General features: G+C 38.2%; 2 protein-coding genes across 10 annotated transcripts in view; both read left to right on the plus strand.

The window, feature by feature from the left end:
* BRD9 (bromodomain containing 9) overlaps positions 1–4,044 on the plus strand; it is a 26,294-nt gene extending 22,250 nt beyond the window's left edge. For all 9 annotated transcript variants that reach the window (XM_072853515.1, XM_072853516.1, XM_072853521.1 and 6 more), the window contains 3 exons: positions 459–561; positions 2,221–2,388; positions 3,143–4,044. In XM_072853515.1, the coding sequence (XP_072709616.1) occupies positions 459–561; positions 2,221–2,388; positions 3,143–3,243 (372 nt within the window). In that variant the 3' untranslated portion in view covers positions 3,244–4,044. The remainder of the gene's footprint in view (positions 1–458; positions 562–2,220; positions 2,389–3,142) is intronic.
* Positions 4,045–15,295: 11,251 nt separating this feature from the next.
* LOC140647243 (probable palmitoyltransferase ZDHHC11B) lies at positions 15,296–19,530 on the plus strand. Its single transcript, XM_072851604.1, is given in 5 exon segments — positions 15,296–15,307; positions 18,417–18,492; positions 18,495–18,591; positions 19,236–19,306; positions 19,400–19,530. Coding segments are annotated over 5 exon segments (387 nt in total).
* Positions 19,531–20,507: the final 977 nt, after the last annotated feature.

Genomic DNA, 20,507 nt, shown 5'->3' on the forward strand with positions numbered 1-20,507 from the left:
TTTATTAGTCACATACTAAAAATTTCAATAAATCCAATGTTGCATTGAGAAGGTGAGGGGAAAGGGGATCTGGGAGTGGGGGATATGGGATTATGATGGGGGATACTGCTAATGCTTCCCCCTGCCAGGGTTCTGCCATGGGACAGGGATGAGTTGAGCATGTAATTGAGTCCCAGAGGATTCGGTAACATTGGTTTCAACGGTCCCGGATGATGAGATGAAAGATATTCAGACTATCCTGCAGATTCCTTGCCATTCATATGACTGGTCTGTCCTGAAACCATGTTTGAGCTGCCTGTGAGTTGTAGGTTAGCCAAGATGGTTATGGATGCTCCAGTCTCAAGTGTTGTGGTGCACACTTTTGAGAGTATGGATTCATGCGTTTACCTTAAACATTAAAAAGTTATTATGACAGCTTGTCACTATTGCTAGTCTTTCTGTTTCTTGTATTTTAATAGGTTGGAGAATCTGCTGGAGACAGTAACACTTCTGACTTGGACTTTCTCTCTATGAAACCATATTCAGATGTATCTCTTGATATTTCTATGTTAAGTTCATTAGGTAAGTAATTAAATATACAAGCCATCAATTATGGTTTAGTTGTACCATTTAGGCAAAATAACATCTGGATTTGCTAAGAATAAAAAAGTGTTCAAAAAGTAGTAATAAGTCTACATTTGACACAGGTAAAAGTCTAGGGCTGATACAAGATAAATTAAACCTTGGTCTGTTTTTCCTTTGAGACATCCACATGCTAGCCAGGCTAACTTCCTGTGCCACTGAAGAAACCAAAGTATTTGTACCTTACAATTTTGATAGCTTTGCTTGTTTTTTATGTGTTCATAGTAATGTAAATTTTAGGAATCGGTGTGGAGCTTTGGCTCAGAAATGTTATTGCTTCATATGCTGTCTTTTGAAGTAATGTGGGAAGCAGGTAAGTATGTGAAGCTCAATCATATCACCACTTGGAATGTCCCAAAACAAAAATCAGAAGAAACTTCAGGTGCTGGCAAAACTTTAGTTTCAAATAAGGCAGTTATATAAAAGTCTTAAGATGTTGTTTCAAATACACATCTTTGGTAGGTATCCTTCTTTAAATACTACAGGAAGTAATGTTCCCATTTCTGCAGGCTGCTGAGCTGGTCAAATGTCTTCAAAAATGTCATCACAAAAAAAAAAAACCTGCTTATGGTTTAAGATACTTTTAATTCAGAATGTGAAAGATGCCAAAATATCTATTATAAAACATAACCAAGGTAATTGAAAGCTTAAAGAAAAAAAAAGATTTCTACAGATTTCTCCCATAGGTGCAGTATTCTTTGAAGAGCAATTGTAAACTCTGATTATGCTGTCACACACTAATTTTATTGCAGTTCAGTAAAAAATGAATAAATATCTATTTTTATAGATAATGTTTAGACATATCAATCTTACTATTAATTTCTTGCTCCACTGAAAGCTGCTTATATTTTTCTTCTTTGATCTTTCTGTAATCATACTTCTAGATTACTTAGCTTCTGGAGAGAGTTTATGGCATTATTTCTTATCATAATTCTTGCAAAGTTAGCAAGGTCTCCATTGAAGACAGCCCAAAGAGAAGGGAAAGAGTTTATTTTCCTGTTTAAAGTTGAGGGAAATTTTTTTAAGTCTTCAGATGAGAGAACAGCATATGTTGGCACATACTTCCAGTTCTTTCCAATTTCACAATTTTATTCGGCTTACTATAAAATCAGTGTAGCTGGAGAAGATACTGTTCTTAAAATCTTGTGTGATGGGGATTTCTTCACCTCCATAAATTACATGTTCTATTTTAACTGTATTTTAAGTTAGATATTTAAGTAATCTTTCTGCTGACTTCCTCTCCTTTGCTGCAAACTAAATGCATTATTTCATGTCTGGAGTTTAACAGATGAGGAAGACAAATTAAGCTCTTGTAGCTGTTTAAATATCAGGAGTCTGTTCAGTTTCAGTCATTTCCCATGGTGCTCTCCTTCATCCTCCAGTATTGCTAAATGCGTTTCAACATGTATTTCTTGAAACTGGAAACAGATCTGCAGCTGATGCCTTTTAGAAGTGCAAAGGAAAATGCAAGATTGAGGTCGTTTGTCTAACAGACAACACTTGTGTTTATTTTAGAATTTTTTTATAGTGACATGGTAATTCATGAGTCAATCTGCATGTGCTAATTATGGGTTTTGGTTGGTAACTGGTTGCCCTTAGGGAAAGTGAAGAAGGAGCTTGATCATGATGATAACCATTTACATCTGGATGAAACAACTAAGCTGCTGCAGGACCTTCATGAAGCTCAGGCTGACAGAGTGGGATCCCGGCCATCATCCAATTTGAGTTCCCTCTCCAATACCTCTGAAAGAGACCAACATCATCTTGGTAGTGTTACCTGTGTCACAGAAGTCGCAGTACTTCTGCTCTAATTGCAACTGGTTAAAACTTACATTTTAATTTAAATAAATCTTTACATGAATCTACCCTGATAAGACAGTGTGCTGACTATGGGATCATGTTTTAATTTTTAAATATGCATGGCAAAGAGAACTAAGAAGACATACTTTTGACCTGTGGAATTAAGGACACTAATTGTAGTTACTTATTTTTTTATTAGGCATGATTGAAGTAATTGTGAAGTAAATTGATACTGACTGGCAAATCCCTATATGCACTTGCATTTTATGCTTTTAGAAATACTAAGAGTATATGATGTTTATTTTGCTGCGGCATAGTTATATGCAGCAAGTAACAGGTGGGATTCTACAATAGCCTTCCATTGTCAACTGTAAAATTCAGTGATAAGACAGGATGATAAGGTAACATACCACTTAACAATTTAGTGCCATTTCTGAGAAGGTAGGAGATGTTGGTTGCATGATACTCAATTATATTTTGTATAATTTTTCAACTCGGAGTAATAGAATAATGACTGCTTTTTCAAAAAGGATCTAAGTTATTGAAGAATCTTGTAATTTCTTTTTCAAAAACTCCTGTTTAAGTATCATTTAAATGTCTGTCTTGCTTTAAAAATCTGAAAGGAACATGTGAAATAACCATGCTGTTTATATACTTAAATATCTCTCTCCTATTTTTCTGTACTTTTAAAGGTGTGGGTTTTTTTTTCTTTATTCTACAGGAAGCCCCTCTCATCTGAGTGTTGGAGAACAGCAAGACATGGTTCACGATCCCTATGAATTTCTTCAGTCTCCAGAAACCTCAAATGCCACTACTAACTAATCTGACATGTACTATATGTATTTTGTATTTTAATTCTGTTATGTTTTTATAAAGTTTTTGTCCATGGCAGAAACTTCAATTTTTCCTCTTTTCTATGAGGATTCCTGTATAATATTATCATATATGCTGGATTAAACAAAAAAACCCCCTACTTAGTATATCATGTTGTTAGCAATGTAGCAAAACCAGCTTTTCATTTGTTAGTTGAGGGAGGTCATTGTCTACTGGTGTGTGAATCTTGACTGAAAAACAGCAAATAATGTGTTAAAAAAAATTGTATTTTATAGAAACTAAAAAGTGATAATTTTCCCAGTATCATGGCAGCAGTCATTAAATGTTTATCTCCCAGTTCTGTTCAGGTCTTAACTTGAACATCTTCAAGGAGGAATATTTCATTTCAGCAGTGACAGAACTGCATAAATTGTGATCGTTGTTTCTGTTTTCCCATATTTTAAAATCTTTTTTTAAATCACTCTAGAGAATACTTAATTTGAGATTAACAATACTTGGTATTGTTATTTTGCTCACTTTAAAATGCTCACTACGAGAATTCTACCCTGGATCTAATAAAGATGGATGTTTTTATGATCCCTTGTGTCTTGAAACACAAAGAAAATATAATACTTCTATTTTTTTATTTGATATGTATATTTACTTGGATGGAAAAAATGCTGGATAAGGTGTGCTTTTCAGTAATTTTAAAAAAACTTTTATAACTAGGGGATTTTGTACACATTGATATGTGCAAGCTGGACAAATGTTATGAATTTACAATATTTTGTAAATATTAATAAAAATACAAAACCACTTTTGATGTTTTCAAATATCTTGTTCTTGCCATGAGAAAATTTGCTTCCTTATCTTTACGAAGTCTGAGATACTAGTTTTTTGTCTGAATTTTTGTGCTGCTTCAAAAGATAAATTTCATCATGCCACATGTAGCTGTAAAAAAAAAAAAAAATTAACTGAATTTCTAGGAATCAACAAAGAAGTCTGTCAGATAACTGATACCAAAGTCTTGATAAAGTTTAAATAGGAAGATCTGTTCACTCAAGGGAGTATGCCTATGGAGTCTGTCCATACTTTGTCAGCTTGTCTGCGAAGATGTTATGGGAGACAGTGTCAAAAGACTTCCTAAAGTTGAGGTAAACAACATCCACTGCCCTCCCCTCATCCACCAAGCTGGTCACCTCATTGTAAAAGCATTGTAAAAGGCTATCAGGTTGGTTAAGCATGATTTTCCCCTTTGTAAATCCATGTTGACTATTCTTGATCATCTTCTTGTCCTTAAGAAGTTTGGAAATGGTTTCCAGGAGGATTTTCTCCATCACTTTCCCAGGGATTGAGGTGAGGCTGACCAGCCTGTAGTGCCCTGGATCTTCCTTCTTGCCCTTCTTGAAGAAAGGAATGGCATTTGACTTCTTACAGTCTTCAGGAACCTCTCCCCCTTGCCATAATCATTCAAAGGTTATCAAGAGTGTCCTCACAGTGACACCACACAGCTCCCTCTGGTCTCATGGGCCTGGGATTCCTGAAGGCTGGTCTTACCAGTTGAAGCAAAGAAGGCATTGACTCCCTCAGCCTTTTCTGCATCATTTGTCACCAGGCCCCTTGCTGCACTCGGCACCGGGCACAAATTTTCTCTAGTCTTTCTTTTGCTGTTCATGCGCTTGTAGAACCCTTTCTTGTTGCTCTTCATATTCCTTTCCCAGATTCAGCCTCAAGGGGGCCCCGGCTTTCCTAACCCCATCCCTGCATGACCAGCCAGCATCTCTATGCTCCTCCTGGCTCACCTGCTCCTGCTTCCACCTCCTGTACATTTCCTTTTATCTGAGTTCAGTCAGGAGCTCCTTGCTCATCCATGCAGGCCTTCTGCTACCTTTGCTTGATTTTGTACCTGTCAGGATGGGCCACTCTTGAGTGTGGAGGAGGTGATCCTTGAATATCAACCGGCTCTCGTGGACCACCCTTTTCTCTAGGGCCATATCCCATGGGATTCTTCCAGGGTGATTTCTGAAGAGGCCTGTTCTCCTGAAATCCACGTCTGTTGGTCCTGCTTTTTGCCCTGCTGCCTCCTCTTAGTGTCCTGAACTCCACCATCTCCTGTCCACTGCAGCCAAAGCTGACCCCACCTTACAAATGAGGAAGAACTGGTTGGGGGTGTGGAAGTACCAGGTCCAGCAGAGCACCTTTCCTTGTTAGCCTCTCGATCACCTATGTCAGGAAGTTGTTGTCAAGACATGCCAGAAATCTAGATTGCTTGTGCCCTGCTGTGGTGTTCTTCTAACTCTCTATAAGTGATGAAAATAAACTGTAGTATCTTTCTGATAATTTGCAGTGTTTTAATTTTCAGATCCAAAACTATTCCTTGTAATCACAAAAAATACTGAGATACCGTTTGAACATACAAATGGCTTTTTTTTTTTTTTTTTTTGCTGTTCAGCTACCATAAATACACCTTAGCAAGAAACGTGATATACAAGGATGTATTATATACAAGTGCCTCTCTCCTGTAGTACTTGCTACTCCATCTCATATTGCCTAGTCAACAGATGTAACGGTGGCAGCTTCTCCTTTAGAGACAGCAATAACAAACTTGTACAGAAAGTTATATTCCAAAGAAAATAATGTTATGCACACAAAGGAATCACGTCAACACGGATATTCAAGCTTGGCAAAATCCTTAATGAAGTGAGTACAAATCCACCAAAGTCAGATATGCACCAGAGTTTAGCATGGCTTTCTATAACTTTATTCTAAAAATAGTTGGGATGTTATTTCTAGCCCTCCCTCCTCACAATGTTAGAATATTTTCAAGTTTCTTAAAAGTAAAGAAGTTAAATATCAAAGCAATTTACTTTTTTTTTTTTTTTTTTTTTTGTTCATAAAAAGAGCAAACATTCCCTGCACACAGTAAGATCTGCCTGCCATCTCAGTGGAAGTAGAGGACAGAGATCCATGCGGCAGCAAAGACACACAGGATATTGATGTGTTAGAAACCACGGAAGCGCCTGAGAACAGTCACATAGGAATTAGGGCTTCTCCCCCAAAAAAGGTGGTGGGAACAATAGCCCAACTGAAGTACATCTACACCAATGCATGCAGCATGGGCAACAAATAGGAGCTGGAAGCTGTTGTGCATCTGGAAAACTATGATGTAGTTGCAATCACAGAAACATGGTGGGATGACTCACACAACTGCAGTGCTGCAATGGATGGCTATAAACTCTTCAGAAGGGATAGGCAAGGAAGGAGAGGCAGTGGGGTAGCCCTGCGTGTTAGGGAGTGTTTTGACTGTTTAGGGCTTGATGATGGTGATGAAAGAGTCGAATGTTTACGGGCAAGAATCAGGGGAAAGGCCACCAAGGCAGATATCATGTTGGGAGTCTGTTATAGACCACCCAACCAGGATGAAGAGACAGATTAAATATTCTATAGGTAGCTGGGGGAAGTCTCATAATTGCTAGCCCTTTTTCTCATGAGGAACTTCAACCCCACGTGGGGCCCCTGTTCTCATGGAGAAACTGGCTGCTCATGGCTTGGATGGGCTTACACTTCACTGGGTAGAAAACTGGCTGGGTGGCCGGGCCCAAAGAGTTGTGGTGAATGGAGTTAAATCCAACTGGCAGCCGGTCACAAGTGGTGTTCCCCGGGTCTCTGTAATGGGGCCAGTTCTGTTTAGTATCTTTATCGATGATCTGGATGAGGGGATCAAGTGCACCCTCAGTAAGTTTGCAGATGACACCAAGTTGGGCAGAAGTGTTGATCTGCTTGAGATCTGCTTGAGGGTAGAAAGGCTCTGCAGAGGGATCTGGACAGAATGGATGATGGGCCAAGGCCAATTGTATGAGATTCAACAAGGCTAAGTGCCGGGTCCTGCACTTGGGTCACAACAACCCCATGCAACGCTACAGGCTTGGGGAAGAGTGGCTGGAAAGCTGCCTGGCGGAAAAGGACCTGGGGGTGTTGTTTGACAGCTGGCTGAATATAAGCCAGCAGTGTGCCCAGGTGGCCAAGAAGGCCAATAGCATCCTGGCTTGTATAAGGAATAGTGTGACCACCAGGACTAGGGAAGTCATTGTTCCCCTGTACTTGGCACTGGTGAGGCCGCACCTCAAATACTGTGTTCTGTTTTGAGCCCCTCAGTACAAGAGGGACATTGAGGTGCTGGAGCGTGTCCAGAGAAGGGCAACGAAGCTGGTGAAGGGTCTAGAGCACAAGTCTTATGAGGAGCGGTTGAAGGAACTGGAGTTGTTTAGCCTGGAGAAAAGGAGGCTGAGGGGGGACCTTATCGCTCTCTACAACTACCTGAAAGGAGGCTGTAGCAAGGTGGGTGTCGGTCTCTTTTCCAAAGTAACAAGTGATGGGACAAGAGAAAACGGCCTCAAGTTGCTCCAGGAGAGGTTTAGATTGGATGTTAGGAAAAATGTCTTCACTGAAAGGGTTATGAAGCACTGGAACAGGCTGCCCAGGGAGGTGGTTGAGTCACCATCCCCGGAGGTATTTAAAAGACGTGGAGATGCGGTGCTTAGGGACATGGTTTAGCGGTGGACTTGGCAGTGTTAGGTTTACGGTTGGACTCGATGATCTTAAAGGTCTTTTCCAACCTAAATGATTCTATGATTCTGTATCTTGCTTTAATAACCCTATCCATATCCTGCTAAGGATCACTCTTTCTTCCATTGCATAAACATGATCAGGTATGCTCTGCTGGATGAAGTTCAGATGCCTGCCGTGCATTCTATAGCATTTCTGGTGTCATGAAAAAAAGCTTACTAGAAGAAAATCCCATAGTTCAGCAATTTTACAAGAAAGGAGAAAGCAAGGAGGACAGCAATATGCAACCTGTATCAACTGGTTTGATAATAAATTTACCATGCAAAGAGGCTGTAAATAATTTCTTTCAAATCTACTTGTTATATTTTTCACTTATAAAATTTGTCACTTTATTGTAAAGCTTTTAGGAAAAGTTTTCAAGAGGTGTGACAATGATGAGAATTTTATGGAGACTACTTCCTTTGATCTCCACAGTAGAAACCTGACAATGCCAACTGAATGGAAACTGTGGAAAGAAGTTGTATGCGGTAATAGTCATCTTCATTAAAATAAGCTGTGAGAGAGAAAATAAAGCAAATATAATAACATTAGCATTTGATTACAATTAGGTATCTTGTGTTCGGACAAATATTTTTTGAAAGAGATGGTGAGTAGAGGTATCCATAATTATTGCACAAAGTTAATTATTTTGATTGAAGGCTAAAAATTTCCTATAGTGCAGGCTTGTTCTTAGCTTAATAAAGCTCAGAGCTGATGAATTTTTATGATATCATCTCATAATTAATTATTAATGAAATGCAGCAATTCTGCATATAAATATTACCTGAGTGCATTACCTGAGGACGTGGAGAGAAACTGGTAAAGGAACCAATGACATTTCTGGAGGTTTGGTACAGCTGACGCTTGATCTTTTATTGGGAACTGGCTTGATTCTTGACTCCTTGAAGCACTAGAGCAGAATGTTAGAAATTTCCAAGAAACATCACATTTCAGCCTGATTTCATACAATCCCCTAATGGCAGATTGGTTTCCCTTAGCTTTCTGCTTAAGACTACAAGATTGCATTTCTAGGCGGAAAACATTTTTACACAGAAACCACTATAGTATTATTTTTTGAGTGAGGAGTGGTCCCAGTTTATAATACCTAAACTATGTGCATAGGCAATCCAGATTTACGACATGTAGCTGCCCAAGAGTGAGCAAATGCCTTTGAAAGACACAACAACCTTTCTTGATTTTCTAATCATGATTTAGGGGCTCTGGTCTGCAGGCAGAAAACTGAACATTTGTCTGTTTGCTTTACTGCAGCCACCATGATCTGCACTGCAGCGGTTATACACTCAAGAGATACTAGCTGATAAAAATTTGTAGGGTCAGCAAACATTAGACATGCCAACAAGAGAAAAGGATTGTTATACTTACCAGAATACCGATAGAGTTTCTAAATCGGAGCTGCAGAGCATGAATTGAAATGTGGTCAAGAACCTGCACTAGCCTTTTTGACTTTCAGATGTTCAGAATACCAGCAGTGCCAGCTAAGGACAGCAACATGAGGCCGCTTGACAATTTGCAAAAGCCCAAAGTAGTCGGGCCTCCAGAAATACCTAAAGTAGACAGACAAGACTGAGTGATCTAGAATTAAATACCACCAGGCCGAAAAAGGTCAGACGCTAGGAAGCTTTTGTTGTGTTTGCTAGTATTCCCATCCTCGCCTCCACTTCATAAATCAATAAGCAGTCAACATAATCAGTGCTAGAGCCTCATTACAGAAGTACCAACCCACTACTTGAGAGGAAAAAAGAGCTTTCCTCCAAGTGTTGTATTAGTCACAATTCTACCTTACTTACACTTCTACCACACTACTAGCCATAACGTTGTTCTGCTGGCTTCCTGTCGGAATTATCCTAGCAACTGTTTAGTAGAAAACGACAATCCATCATACCATTCAGAAAAACAGATGTTGCAGATTATCTGGCAGAACTGTATGTTGCAAAGGAGATAAATCTCTGTGTTACCATAATAATATTTTTTTTCCACATCTGCTGCAGTTTTTACAACTCCTGCAGTTCTTTTAGCGCAATAGAGATTGCTTGAGTGCATAACAGTGCAAAGCTATTTTAAGTTAGTGCAGATGGTGTTTAATTTTTAAGGGGGATTCACAGCCAATACTCCAAGAAAACACAGCTCAAGCTTATCAAGATACTGATATCTACCTCCCAGGTACAGGAGGTTTTTTATTAGAAAAATAAAAAAACCACCTCCTGGGTTTTTTATTAGAAAATAGTTACAAGACCATCCTGAATTACAACAGGAATATTACTGAAGAGCGTCATAAGTCACTGTAAGCCAATTTGTTTAGTAGTAAACTTCAACAATGTTCTAGTCCCTGTTTACCAGAATGGGCTAGGAGATGATTTGTTCTGAAGCCTTTCCTAGCATTTCTGGCAGCAAAGTAGCGTGTAAGAACAGAATGCTAGAGATAACCTCCTATGTTATCTCAGTTGCTAAGCTATTGCTTGAGTCAGTTAACAATTCAAAGGCGAGTATAAATATTTATATTTTATTAATATTGGCCAAGCCCTAAGACAAAGGAAACACCTTAAAACAGAGGGCCTAAAGGTGCAAATAATTTGAAACAGAAGCTACACATTACTGGTTAAGAAAGCCTGGGGACACAAATTACACTGTTAATTCATACATTGCCATGACCCAGAGGATTTTAACTTTGTTTTAAAAGAAGCAATGAAATGTTAATCCACAAAAAACTATGCAATAATTTCATAATGGAAAGCATGACCTGGAGCCCAGCACCAGGTCAGTAGAGGCCAGCCCCCCCTCCAACTCTGCTGCTGGGCTCTCAGTCTCCCCTGTTCTCACAAGACTTTCAGGAGGAGCTGGGCCTTCTTACAGTCTGAGTAGTGAGCTTGCAGGTCCTGCAAGAAGAAATGGTGAAATAAGGAGTAAGAGCAAAATGACTGTGTCCTGCGTGGGAAGCAGTGGGTGCCATGCTCTTCCAGCATAGATTCTCCTGGGAAAGTGTTGCACATTCTGCCCAGCTTCACTTGCAAATATATATTCCTTTATTTCTTTGTAGATGTTGCACTACATCAATTATAACAGCTGAGGAATCCTTACATAGAGGGAATGGCCACACAGGGGAGCATTGCACATTCTTCACACGTATGCTGGTGTCTGCATCAGGGTATGGAGATGTCCCGTCTTGCTCCTCCATCCACATGATAGATGGGAAAAATAAAAGGTAATGTTAGGAACAGTTGTTTGACAAGGAGAATTAAAGTCTTACAAAGAGAAGTTTTGCTCCCATTTCTACTCTGTTTCTTTGTTTTCTGTTGGTATGAGCTAGAAGGTTAATGCTGAAATTCCTCTCTATGTGACTACATCTTGGAAGATTTATGTAATTGTGTTGAGAGATTTGAATGTTGTCACAAATCCAGTTCCTTTCCTTCCCTTAGATGTCAGACCCGGAAACAAGGTGATTAGCCACTGAAATGTGAAATAAGGGTGTTTTTTAGGATTTGTTTGCTGGATTAATATTTCTTTTTCCTTTTTGGGAATGGAGAAAATACTCCAATAACTCAAACTTGAATACTGTACTTGACTATTACTATTATGTCTCACTCTCCACACTCAGATTTTTCTATTCTAATACCTTTTGTGGATCAGAAGTTCATTAAGTGGTAACTGGTGTGGAAGGAATACTTTGTAGAAATACGACCTGTTTTTTTTTCAGATTACTCCAATTTCTTCTAACTGCTCTTGTATCTAATGTATTTTCCCCGAGCTTTTGAGGATGCTCCAAGGATGAGCTGTGGCTGTGGAAAGGGAATCTATGCTAGATGAAGTGCAAAAGTTCTATGCTTAAGGGAAGTTTTTGGTTGTTAATAACTTAAATCACTACCTCTGCTGCACATACATTTTCCCATCAGTTGCAGCAATGCTGAAGAAAGCACACAGCTAAGCTTTTTTTTGGGAGTTGTTAGAAATGTGTGTATGGCAATGTGTTTGGGCTGCTTTGCTGCTCATGCATTCTGATTCATCATGACCTGTGGGTTCTTGGAAGTAACATGTATGATCTGCTGCACTGTGACAGTGTTGACCCTTGGAAAGTGTTTGCATGGGCACACAGCCTTATTTTGGTCTGTATGTCCCTAAAAGAATTTTAATTGAAAAGTGTCTTGAAAACTAATGTGGTTTTGGCCTCTAGTACAGTAGGTCTGATTTCTCATACTTAATATGTATGGTAAATATAAATTGATTCCTCTAATACACTCTGAGTAATAGTTACAGTTGGTGAAGAGATCTTTATTGAAACACTTACTGTTGAATTGCCTACCTTAGCTCTTGAATAAAATTCCACAGTATAATGTTTAAAATATTCCTCTAAAGGAATGCGTTGGTTTGTTTTGTTTTTTGCTTAAGCTTCTGTGTATGCTATTGAAAGCTGAAATAACATGCAGTGTCTTATTTGGTATCTTCATCTTGAATGCATTCAAACTTTCTGAAATTCTGTAAATCAGCCTTTATGGGCTCCATGGGTTAGCTGTATAAAAGGCTGTATATTCTTTGTATCATTACCATACCAGGAAGCACTTTGTGCCTAGGGAAGGTTTGCTTATTTATTCAGCCTATCTGATCCTTAAGCAATGTCAGTTATGCACAGCAATCTCTAACTGTAGTCCTAAGGGTGCTAGACAATCCTTTTAATAGGCGTACTGCCTACATTCTCCAGGAAAAAAAATGCTTTTAAGACAAAACTTCTTCCCAGAAGCAAATATAAATGTTTTTGCTTACATGCCGTGGTGTCTTCACATAAATGGCAGGCATTGACTTGTAACCTGTTTGCTGAATGTACTGATACACATGACTGGGTGCATAAATGCCTCAAGAAAAGCTTTCATTTTTCTTTGAGAAATCTCATTCTCTTATATTTTATAGAAAGGTTGGACTCTGAGTTTGCAGCCTCTGGTAAAAAAAAAAAAAAAGAGATTGCTGAAGTTTTAAAATAAGTGGTTGAACTTACTTCTTTCAGTTCAACTTGTTGGTAATAGTGCATTTTTATTGATTCTCAAGCTGAAAGAGAATCTCTTGCTCCTATTCCTTGTGACTGTTGGTGTATGTGCCTATCCTTGTGCCAGTGGTACACTGTTGCATTTTCCAAATGATTCTGTTTTATTTCAAGAAAAGCTTTAGGAAGCAATTCTGCCGGTCTTGTTGCTACTTATTTGAAGGGGAAAAAATTCCTAAGCCATGCCTCATTTGCTCTTGTCTGTGCAGGTTGTAAATTCATATTAACATATATTGAAAAGCTTTGAAATAATCAGTAATGGCCTGTAATCTTACGGTCTTATATAAACATTAAGAATTTGAAAAACTTTACTTAGTACTGTGGTTTTATTTAACATATGCCTACCTCTCTGTTTAACTGTAATCCCAGATGCACTAGAAAGGGACAGTTTTTGAAGTTTATCTGGTAGACATTTCATGTTTAGCTCATTTTGAAGAGAACTGTATGTTTATGGCAACATATTTAAACCTGTAATACATGACATGCATAAAATCTTCTAGCTAGGTGGCACCATATGTCAACAAACTTTATGTGAGTTACCATCAGTTTGAATTCATGTTTCCGATGCTGCCATTAAAATAGAGTTGAATTTCCCAGGATGTTTTATAAAACCAACCCAGAGTTTCTATAACAAATTGAGAAAATGAAATGCACTTGTTCTAAATGGACCAAAGGATTTTAAGGAAACACTGAAGACTGATTTGCGATTTATTTTTTACTCTGATAACTGCTTTATCAAAAATTGTGTTGAGGTAAGGATGGGAGCAACAGTAAGAGAAATCAGCTTAGTTCTGTTCTTCCATAGGATAAAAATATTTCAGTGAAAATGAAGAATTGTCTAAATAACTGTGAATTTTTTTTTTTGACACCTATCATCAATATCATGCTTTAGCACAGACACCTTCAGCAGCAGCAAAGGGAATGTTGAGAATGTATTGCACACATTTGCAAACATCTTTGTAAACAGGGATTCAGCATGAAACAACTTTCCTCCACTGTCTGTTTTGAGATACACAAGTCTAGGGACAGAATTTGCATGAAAATATTAGGAATAAATAAAAAATCTTTCCAATGTGCCTCCTTTGCTCTTTATAAATTAAAAAAAAAAGAAAAGTAAAAGCACAGGGCCATTTTTTAAAGGCATGTAGTTCTTTGCTTTCTAGCAGATGAATTGCTATGACAAGAGATTAATATAGACAAGACCTGAACAGCTGACCAGCAGAAATAACCTGATCTCTCCACCCCTACATTCCAGAGTGAATGGTTGGTCTTTACCATGCCACTCCTTTTTCAGTTTGTTGCTTTGCTGCTTTGTATCTACCTGGCTACAGTAGGATTTGGAGTCTACTTACCATTACAGCCACATGGATGGAAATATGCTGGTTTTTCTGTATCTTTTTTTTCTAACCTTCTGCCATCCTGCTTGAGATATATTTTATTATAAATGCTAATCTGTGTTCAGATAAGGGGAGGGGAGGAAAAAAACCCCACCCACCCCACTAATTATGCTACAAGTAAGGGCTAGGGCATCTCCAAAGGGATGACATTTATTCCCAATGAGTTTAAAGCCTCACTTGAATGTTGTAGAACTGGGTTTATGTAGATTAGTTGAGTTTATGTTGGTTCTCATCTTGCAGGAGGGTATGTGTGTACGTAATTGTGTGTGTGTACATATTATAGTTAATAATGTTTTGAAAGATCCTTTAACTAGGTGGTGGTTGGAAGAAAAGGGGCATGGGGTGGGAGAGGGAGAAGAGCCACAGTTGTTTGGAGGCTAGGAGACAATGCATTGCAGCTGAAGGATTTTTTCTTAGACTGATCAAAAATGACTAGGAGATGTCTTTATCACAGAAAATACCCTCCCACAGAGAAATGCTGGTCTTTGAACTAGTAAAACAGGCTTTTTTTTTTAAATCATGAGTCTTTCTGGTACTGGAATAATAATATGCTAGGAAGAAAGCATGTCTTTGCATGAATTAAAAAAGTGTTCTTCACTGTGCACACTTGCACTACCTACTCTAGCTGCACTACCTACTCTAGCTGCACTACCTACTCTACTAGCTGCACTACCTACTCTACCTACCCTAGCTGCACTGCCCAGCTAGCAGTGCAGGAAAGAAATGAGTTCTAAGCAGCTGTTGTCCCAGCACTTGACTGCAGGTGAGGGGTTGTCTTGCTCACCAAGGATCCGCAAGAAGCCAGGGCAGGGTGAAGTTCCTCCTCCACATATTTGATAAAGGAAACAAATATATGAAGCAAAACTCCATGCATCTCCATGACTGCTGATCAAGGTCCAGGTCTCTCTATTCATAGGCATCAGGGTATCCTACAATAATACCATAAACAGGTTATTCTGGGCTGCCATTATGTGCCTGGAATGCATTCAGTGCTGTGTTGCAGGAATAACGTATGACAATCCAGGTATGCTGCCATTGTTACTAGGGATTTATTACTGGTAATAGAAGACTTGATGAAACATTCTTTATACTTAGTTCTTTGGCTCACAAAGAATTTGAATGATAAGACTGGATACTATTTTTGCAGGGTAAAACCCCTCAGATGCAGCCCTATGAAAAGCACAATACCCAGCTCTCTGTTTGCTTGTGGGGCAGTCTGTCCATTGCAGGATTAAAAATCAGTGAATCTGTAGTGGATTTATGAACTAACACTAACTTTATTTTTAGAAGGGTCAACTTGGATAACATGAAACACCTTGTAATCTGATTGCTTGTTATTTGCTAATTCAGTACATTACAGAGCACAGTCTGAAGTTCTGCATTATCTCCAAAAAAGATTCTTTCCCTTTACGTGGGAGATGGGGAAAGGTTTAACAGCATAATGAGAACGAAAACACTGATAGGCAGTATTTCATCCACTTTTTTATGTACAAAACATAGATTGTTGCTAGGAAATGCTAGGGTGTCAATGGAGCACTCTTATGACAGCACTGTAATTCTTGTTGAAACAGAGGTTGAGTAGTCAGCTGTAGGTCTTACACGTAAGTTTCTTTGCAATGTCTTTACGAAAATAGTCTATTAATTGTGTCCCTTCCTTTTCTTCTTTTGAAAAAGAAAGAAAAGTTTAACATACACTGGAAAAAACAGGATGCTTATGAATACCATGTCTTTATAGCTGAGTAATTAACAGCCCCACTGAAGCTCTGATGTGCCTGCAGTCCTGTTTTTTCAATCAAGTGCATCCTCTGTATTATCAGTTGAGGACTTGTGCTTTAACTATGTCATGTCCCACAACCATTTCATTAGTCTTTATGTTGAAAGGAGCCACAGTCACAATACCATGTATCACATAACCTATGCTTTATGTAAGTTAAAGTGAAAGAAGCTGAATTCATTATATATTAATGTCTGCTTTGTATTGAAAAATGTCATAAAAATCTGCAAATTAAGATGGATGTGAATGACTTGATGGTGAAACATATGTGTTAGTACAAGTACAGTTGCATCTACAATGCAGAGGAGATCTAGGAAAGGAAGACAGAGATCTGTAAACCCAGTAGCGTGCTGCATTTCTTGCTCAGGAATTCTTGAATGAGATGGCAGATCAGGTTGTCCATTCAGAGGTCTTCCCATTTCTCTGTCTCTCTGGAGGAGGAGATAGGTCTAAGCTAGGAAGACTTGAAGAATCAAACTAACTATTGTGAAGCCTGATTTTTATGGCATTTTCAAAATATAACTGCTACATAGCAAAGCCGTAGAATGTAGTAAGAGGTTTTGATTCTAACACTAATAAAAGTGTAAAAGAAAATGCAGCCAAAACAGGCACTTGTCACCTATTTGGCAAAGTGTTTTTATGTTCTAGATGACAGAAGAATTTAAATATACGAAATATTGAGACCCTTCTTTTTTTTTTTCCTTAATTTTTTGCCTCTTTTATCAGATATTTGAAGAGGCAAAGTCCTAAAACTGCTGTATCTCTTCATTATTTTTTTCTGAATTAGATTTTTTTCACCAGTTCTGTTTCTGATGAAGAATAACTTTGCCTAAACATCATACGAAATAATTGCATTTGGGCAGACAATGAGACTTCCTGGACTGGTGAAGAAAACACACCTTCTCATTGTCCTTTTGTTGTGTCAGTGAGCAGTCATTCTCTTCAAAATATTAGTAATTGCTGTCATAGTAACAAAACAAAAACATGGTGGGGCAACTATTTTCAGCATTGCACATGATATCTCTTCTGACTGTAAACCACTTCAATTTTTAACCAGGACAAGAGGTGGCCTCTAGTTTAAACCTAGCATAGACAGATAATTTTTTCTAAACAATGGTCCAGGTGTGGGGGTTTTTTTGTAGTATTTTTTTGTTTTGTTGGGGTTCTTGGTAGGTGGGTAGCAGGTTAATTTTTAGAGGTGGGAGGGGAATGACAGGCCAACCAGTGCAAAGTAATCAACTTGTTCCTAGTAGCTATTTGCACTAGTCCTGACACTTCTGCAACTAACTAACTGGGATGGGGTTGGCACCGAAATTCTGGGGGCTCTGGCAATAACCAGCCTATCCCTTGTGTTCTTCAGCACAAGAAGAACAAAGCAACAAACTAATACAGGAGCTTCACAGAAAGTGGTGGTCTCACTGCAACTTGTGGGAAAAAAGGTTCATCAGATGACTGTAGCAAAACAGCCAAGAAAACAGTGGGAAGGAAGGTGAGATAGTCTGGCAGGGAGGGAACACCTTTGTGAAGAATGGGGGAAAATCATAATTTGGTTCATAAACCAAGAGTTGGACAGCTTTCATGTGTGACTTTTTTCTTGGGCTTCTGCAATAATAATTTAATGGTAATGCTCCTTTTTTTCTCCGCCTTCTCTGCACCAGCTAGCAACGACTTGTAAGAATTTTAAAGATCAACCTGTAACATCCAACTCTGAGGAAAGCAATTCATATACTTCTGGGTATTAGCGAACATTTAATTGTAAATGATTACCTTAGGATGTAATTCTACTGAGTTGGGGAAGAAAATGGACCCTGAGATTCTTTTTAGACTGCAGATTTATTTCCTGTTCTGAAGAAAGCATGCTGACCTTGTCACATTTGGATTGGATTTGAGGGAGGAGGCTTCAAAAAGGTGAAAGAAAGAAGATTGTAATGGGAGTTTAATTAGTTCCTAATACTATTCATTAGATTTTTAATTCACACAATTCTGTGGCATGTCACATGCTACCTAAAATCTGAGGAAGGGTGAAGAGTAATATTTAGCTTTCAGTCAGTAAGTATAAAAAAAACTAAAAAAAAAAGTCTTCTCCCTTCATAATATTGAAAATACACTCTTGCCAATTGAGAGGGGAAGGTAGAAAATGAACATAGTTCTAACTTGCACAAGAGGAAGATAAGCTATCCTAGCTGATGTTTTTCCTCTTCCCTTATGATACTGAAGCTCTTACCAATAAAACAAACATTTTAAGGCATATGATACAAAACTGTTAGAAGGGGTATGCACTTGATCACATTTTTTTTTCCTTTGAGTGACAGTTTGTCATTAAAACACTTGATGCCTTCTTAACTTGTTTTAACACAAGCTGCCAGTCTACTTTTTCTTCATTACCTTACTTTCTCACCTTGTTGCTGCTACAATTGACCCAGCAGTGCAAAATGTGCTAAGAAAAGCTTGAATAATCCTGTTCCAGTCTTCAACAGAAATAAACACAAACATATCATCCAGAATCAGCATTGTTATCTCTGCAAAACCAATGTGTAAATTATTAGATTAAGGAAACAAATAAGCTCTGGGTTTTAGAGGGAGGGGATGGGTTTTTCTGATTTTTTTTTGGTGGCTTGGGCATAGTAAGTAGACTTGCTGGTCTTTCCTACATGTACTCTCATTATACATTCAAAATTCCGTATCTTTTATTAGAGCAACCTTTTACTAGAATTTATAAACTCATAAGCAGAGACAAGGTATTCTGCTTGTAAATGTTTAGAGGTGCTTTTCTTAAAATAATTTTGCTGTTTCAAGGAACAAAATTGATTAAAGCACTGTTTCTATCTATGTTATGGATCCCTACAAACTTTTTTTTAAGTCTGTCACACTGTGCCTTACATGTAGAATTAGGCCATTGCCATATCAGGATGGTACCTTTTTCTGTCTGCCTTGAAACTTGCTCAAATTTAGTCATATTTTTATCATGCCTGTTAAACTCAGTCCAAATTCCCAAATATTACCTGCATTGAGTATATTTTTCACCTTCCTACAGTTACTACACAGTATCTTTGCTAACTTCCTTCCCTGATTTAGTCAGTGTTATAAGGACTTAGTAAGAGAGTGCCTACTACTTGCCTTCCCCATTGCCGCCGAGGCAGTAAGGAGAACAGATCAATACATATTGATTGAAATGTAGGCAAGGAACTAAAGGGGAGAGAGTCCAGGACTCTAAGCCTGTTATGAGATTGATTGATAATATAGTGCACAGTAAGCAAGTCTTTCAGCCTCTGAGATGTTTGTCTATTATATTCAATTAAAATATTTTAAATGTGGGGGTTTTTTTTCCTCATTCCTTTTCAGGCAGCCAAAAGTCAAGCACTTGCAAGCCAAGTGCTTGTAATAAGTGTATTTCAGACTTTGATGACCACTGTAAGTGACTGAATAACTGTGTGGAAGTCAGAAATTACTGGTGTGTGTTTTACAATGAGTGAGAGATGCTCTTTTTCTTTCCAGTGATCTTCTGGATAATATCTCACTTCTTGGCATGGTTAAACACATTCACTGCAAATCAAACAATACCATCAGCCTTTTTTTCAGTAGTTTACAAAGAAATCAGCTTAGAAATTTTCACTTCCCTTCCACATAACAGTCAGGAATATCCAGCTCTTACTGTGCTTCCAGTTTGTTTCTAGTCTATTTGTAAATATCTTTAAGTTAGGTACCAAATACTTTGATTTCTGTTTGTTTTAGAATAACATTAACTCATCATCAGGTTTTGGAGTTAATTGTTCTGAAAAGCAGGGAGTACATAACTGACTTGGAAGCACAAGAAAAGCAATATGATGGAATTGCTTCTCTTCAGGAAAGTCCTGAATTCAAAACCTTGCCTTTTCCCTGATCCCTCTAGTCCTGCAAATGGGAATAGCCTTGGTATTTCTAATCTAGCATGGTTGCCTGTTTACCCTGCTAAGCGAAACTGAGTACCTTGTGAAAACACACGGACTAGCACAACCCATGCTGCGTTTGCATTCCAGGAGTTCACAGTTGTCCTACCCCACTTCTGTACATATCCTGGCGAGAAAGATAGTGGGGTTTACTTACCACAGTATGAAATATATTGAACAGGCATGTGTTATGATGTACCTCCTTCACTAGTTGAGCATTTTTCTTGCACTATACAAATATTTGTTCTGTCTCATTTTCTGGAAGACATATGAAAATATCTTTAAAATAATAAAGTGCAAATCTTCAAGTATAATTTTTTGAAATGTCTTTAGATCTTATCTTTAGCATGGTTGCAGAAGAAATACGAAGTTCAAACTTCTAAGTTTAGGTAAACTGTGTGTTGAAAGGATGTAATATAGCAAAGCTAAAACCGACTGCTTGTAATTTCATGTATAGTTTTCATGTATGGTTTATATAAAGAAAAATTGGAAAATATTCTATACTCTATTCTGTTAGTGTGCAT

Source organism: Ciconia boyciana, chromosome 2, assembly GCF_034638445.1.
Source record: "Ciconia boyciana chromosome 2, ASM3463844v1, whole genome shotgun sequence".
NCBI classification, from domain to species: Eukaryota; Metazoa; Chordata; class Aves; order Ciconiiformes; family Ciconiidae; genus Ciconia; species Ciconia boyciana.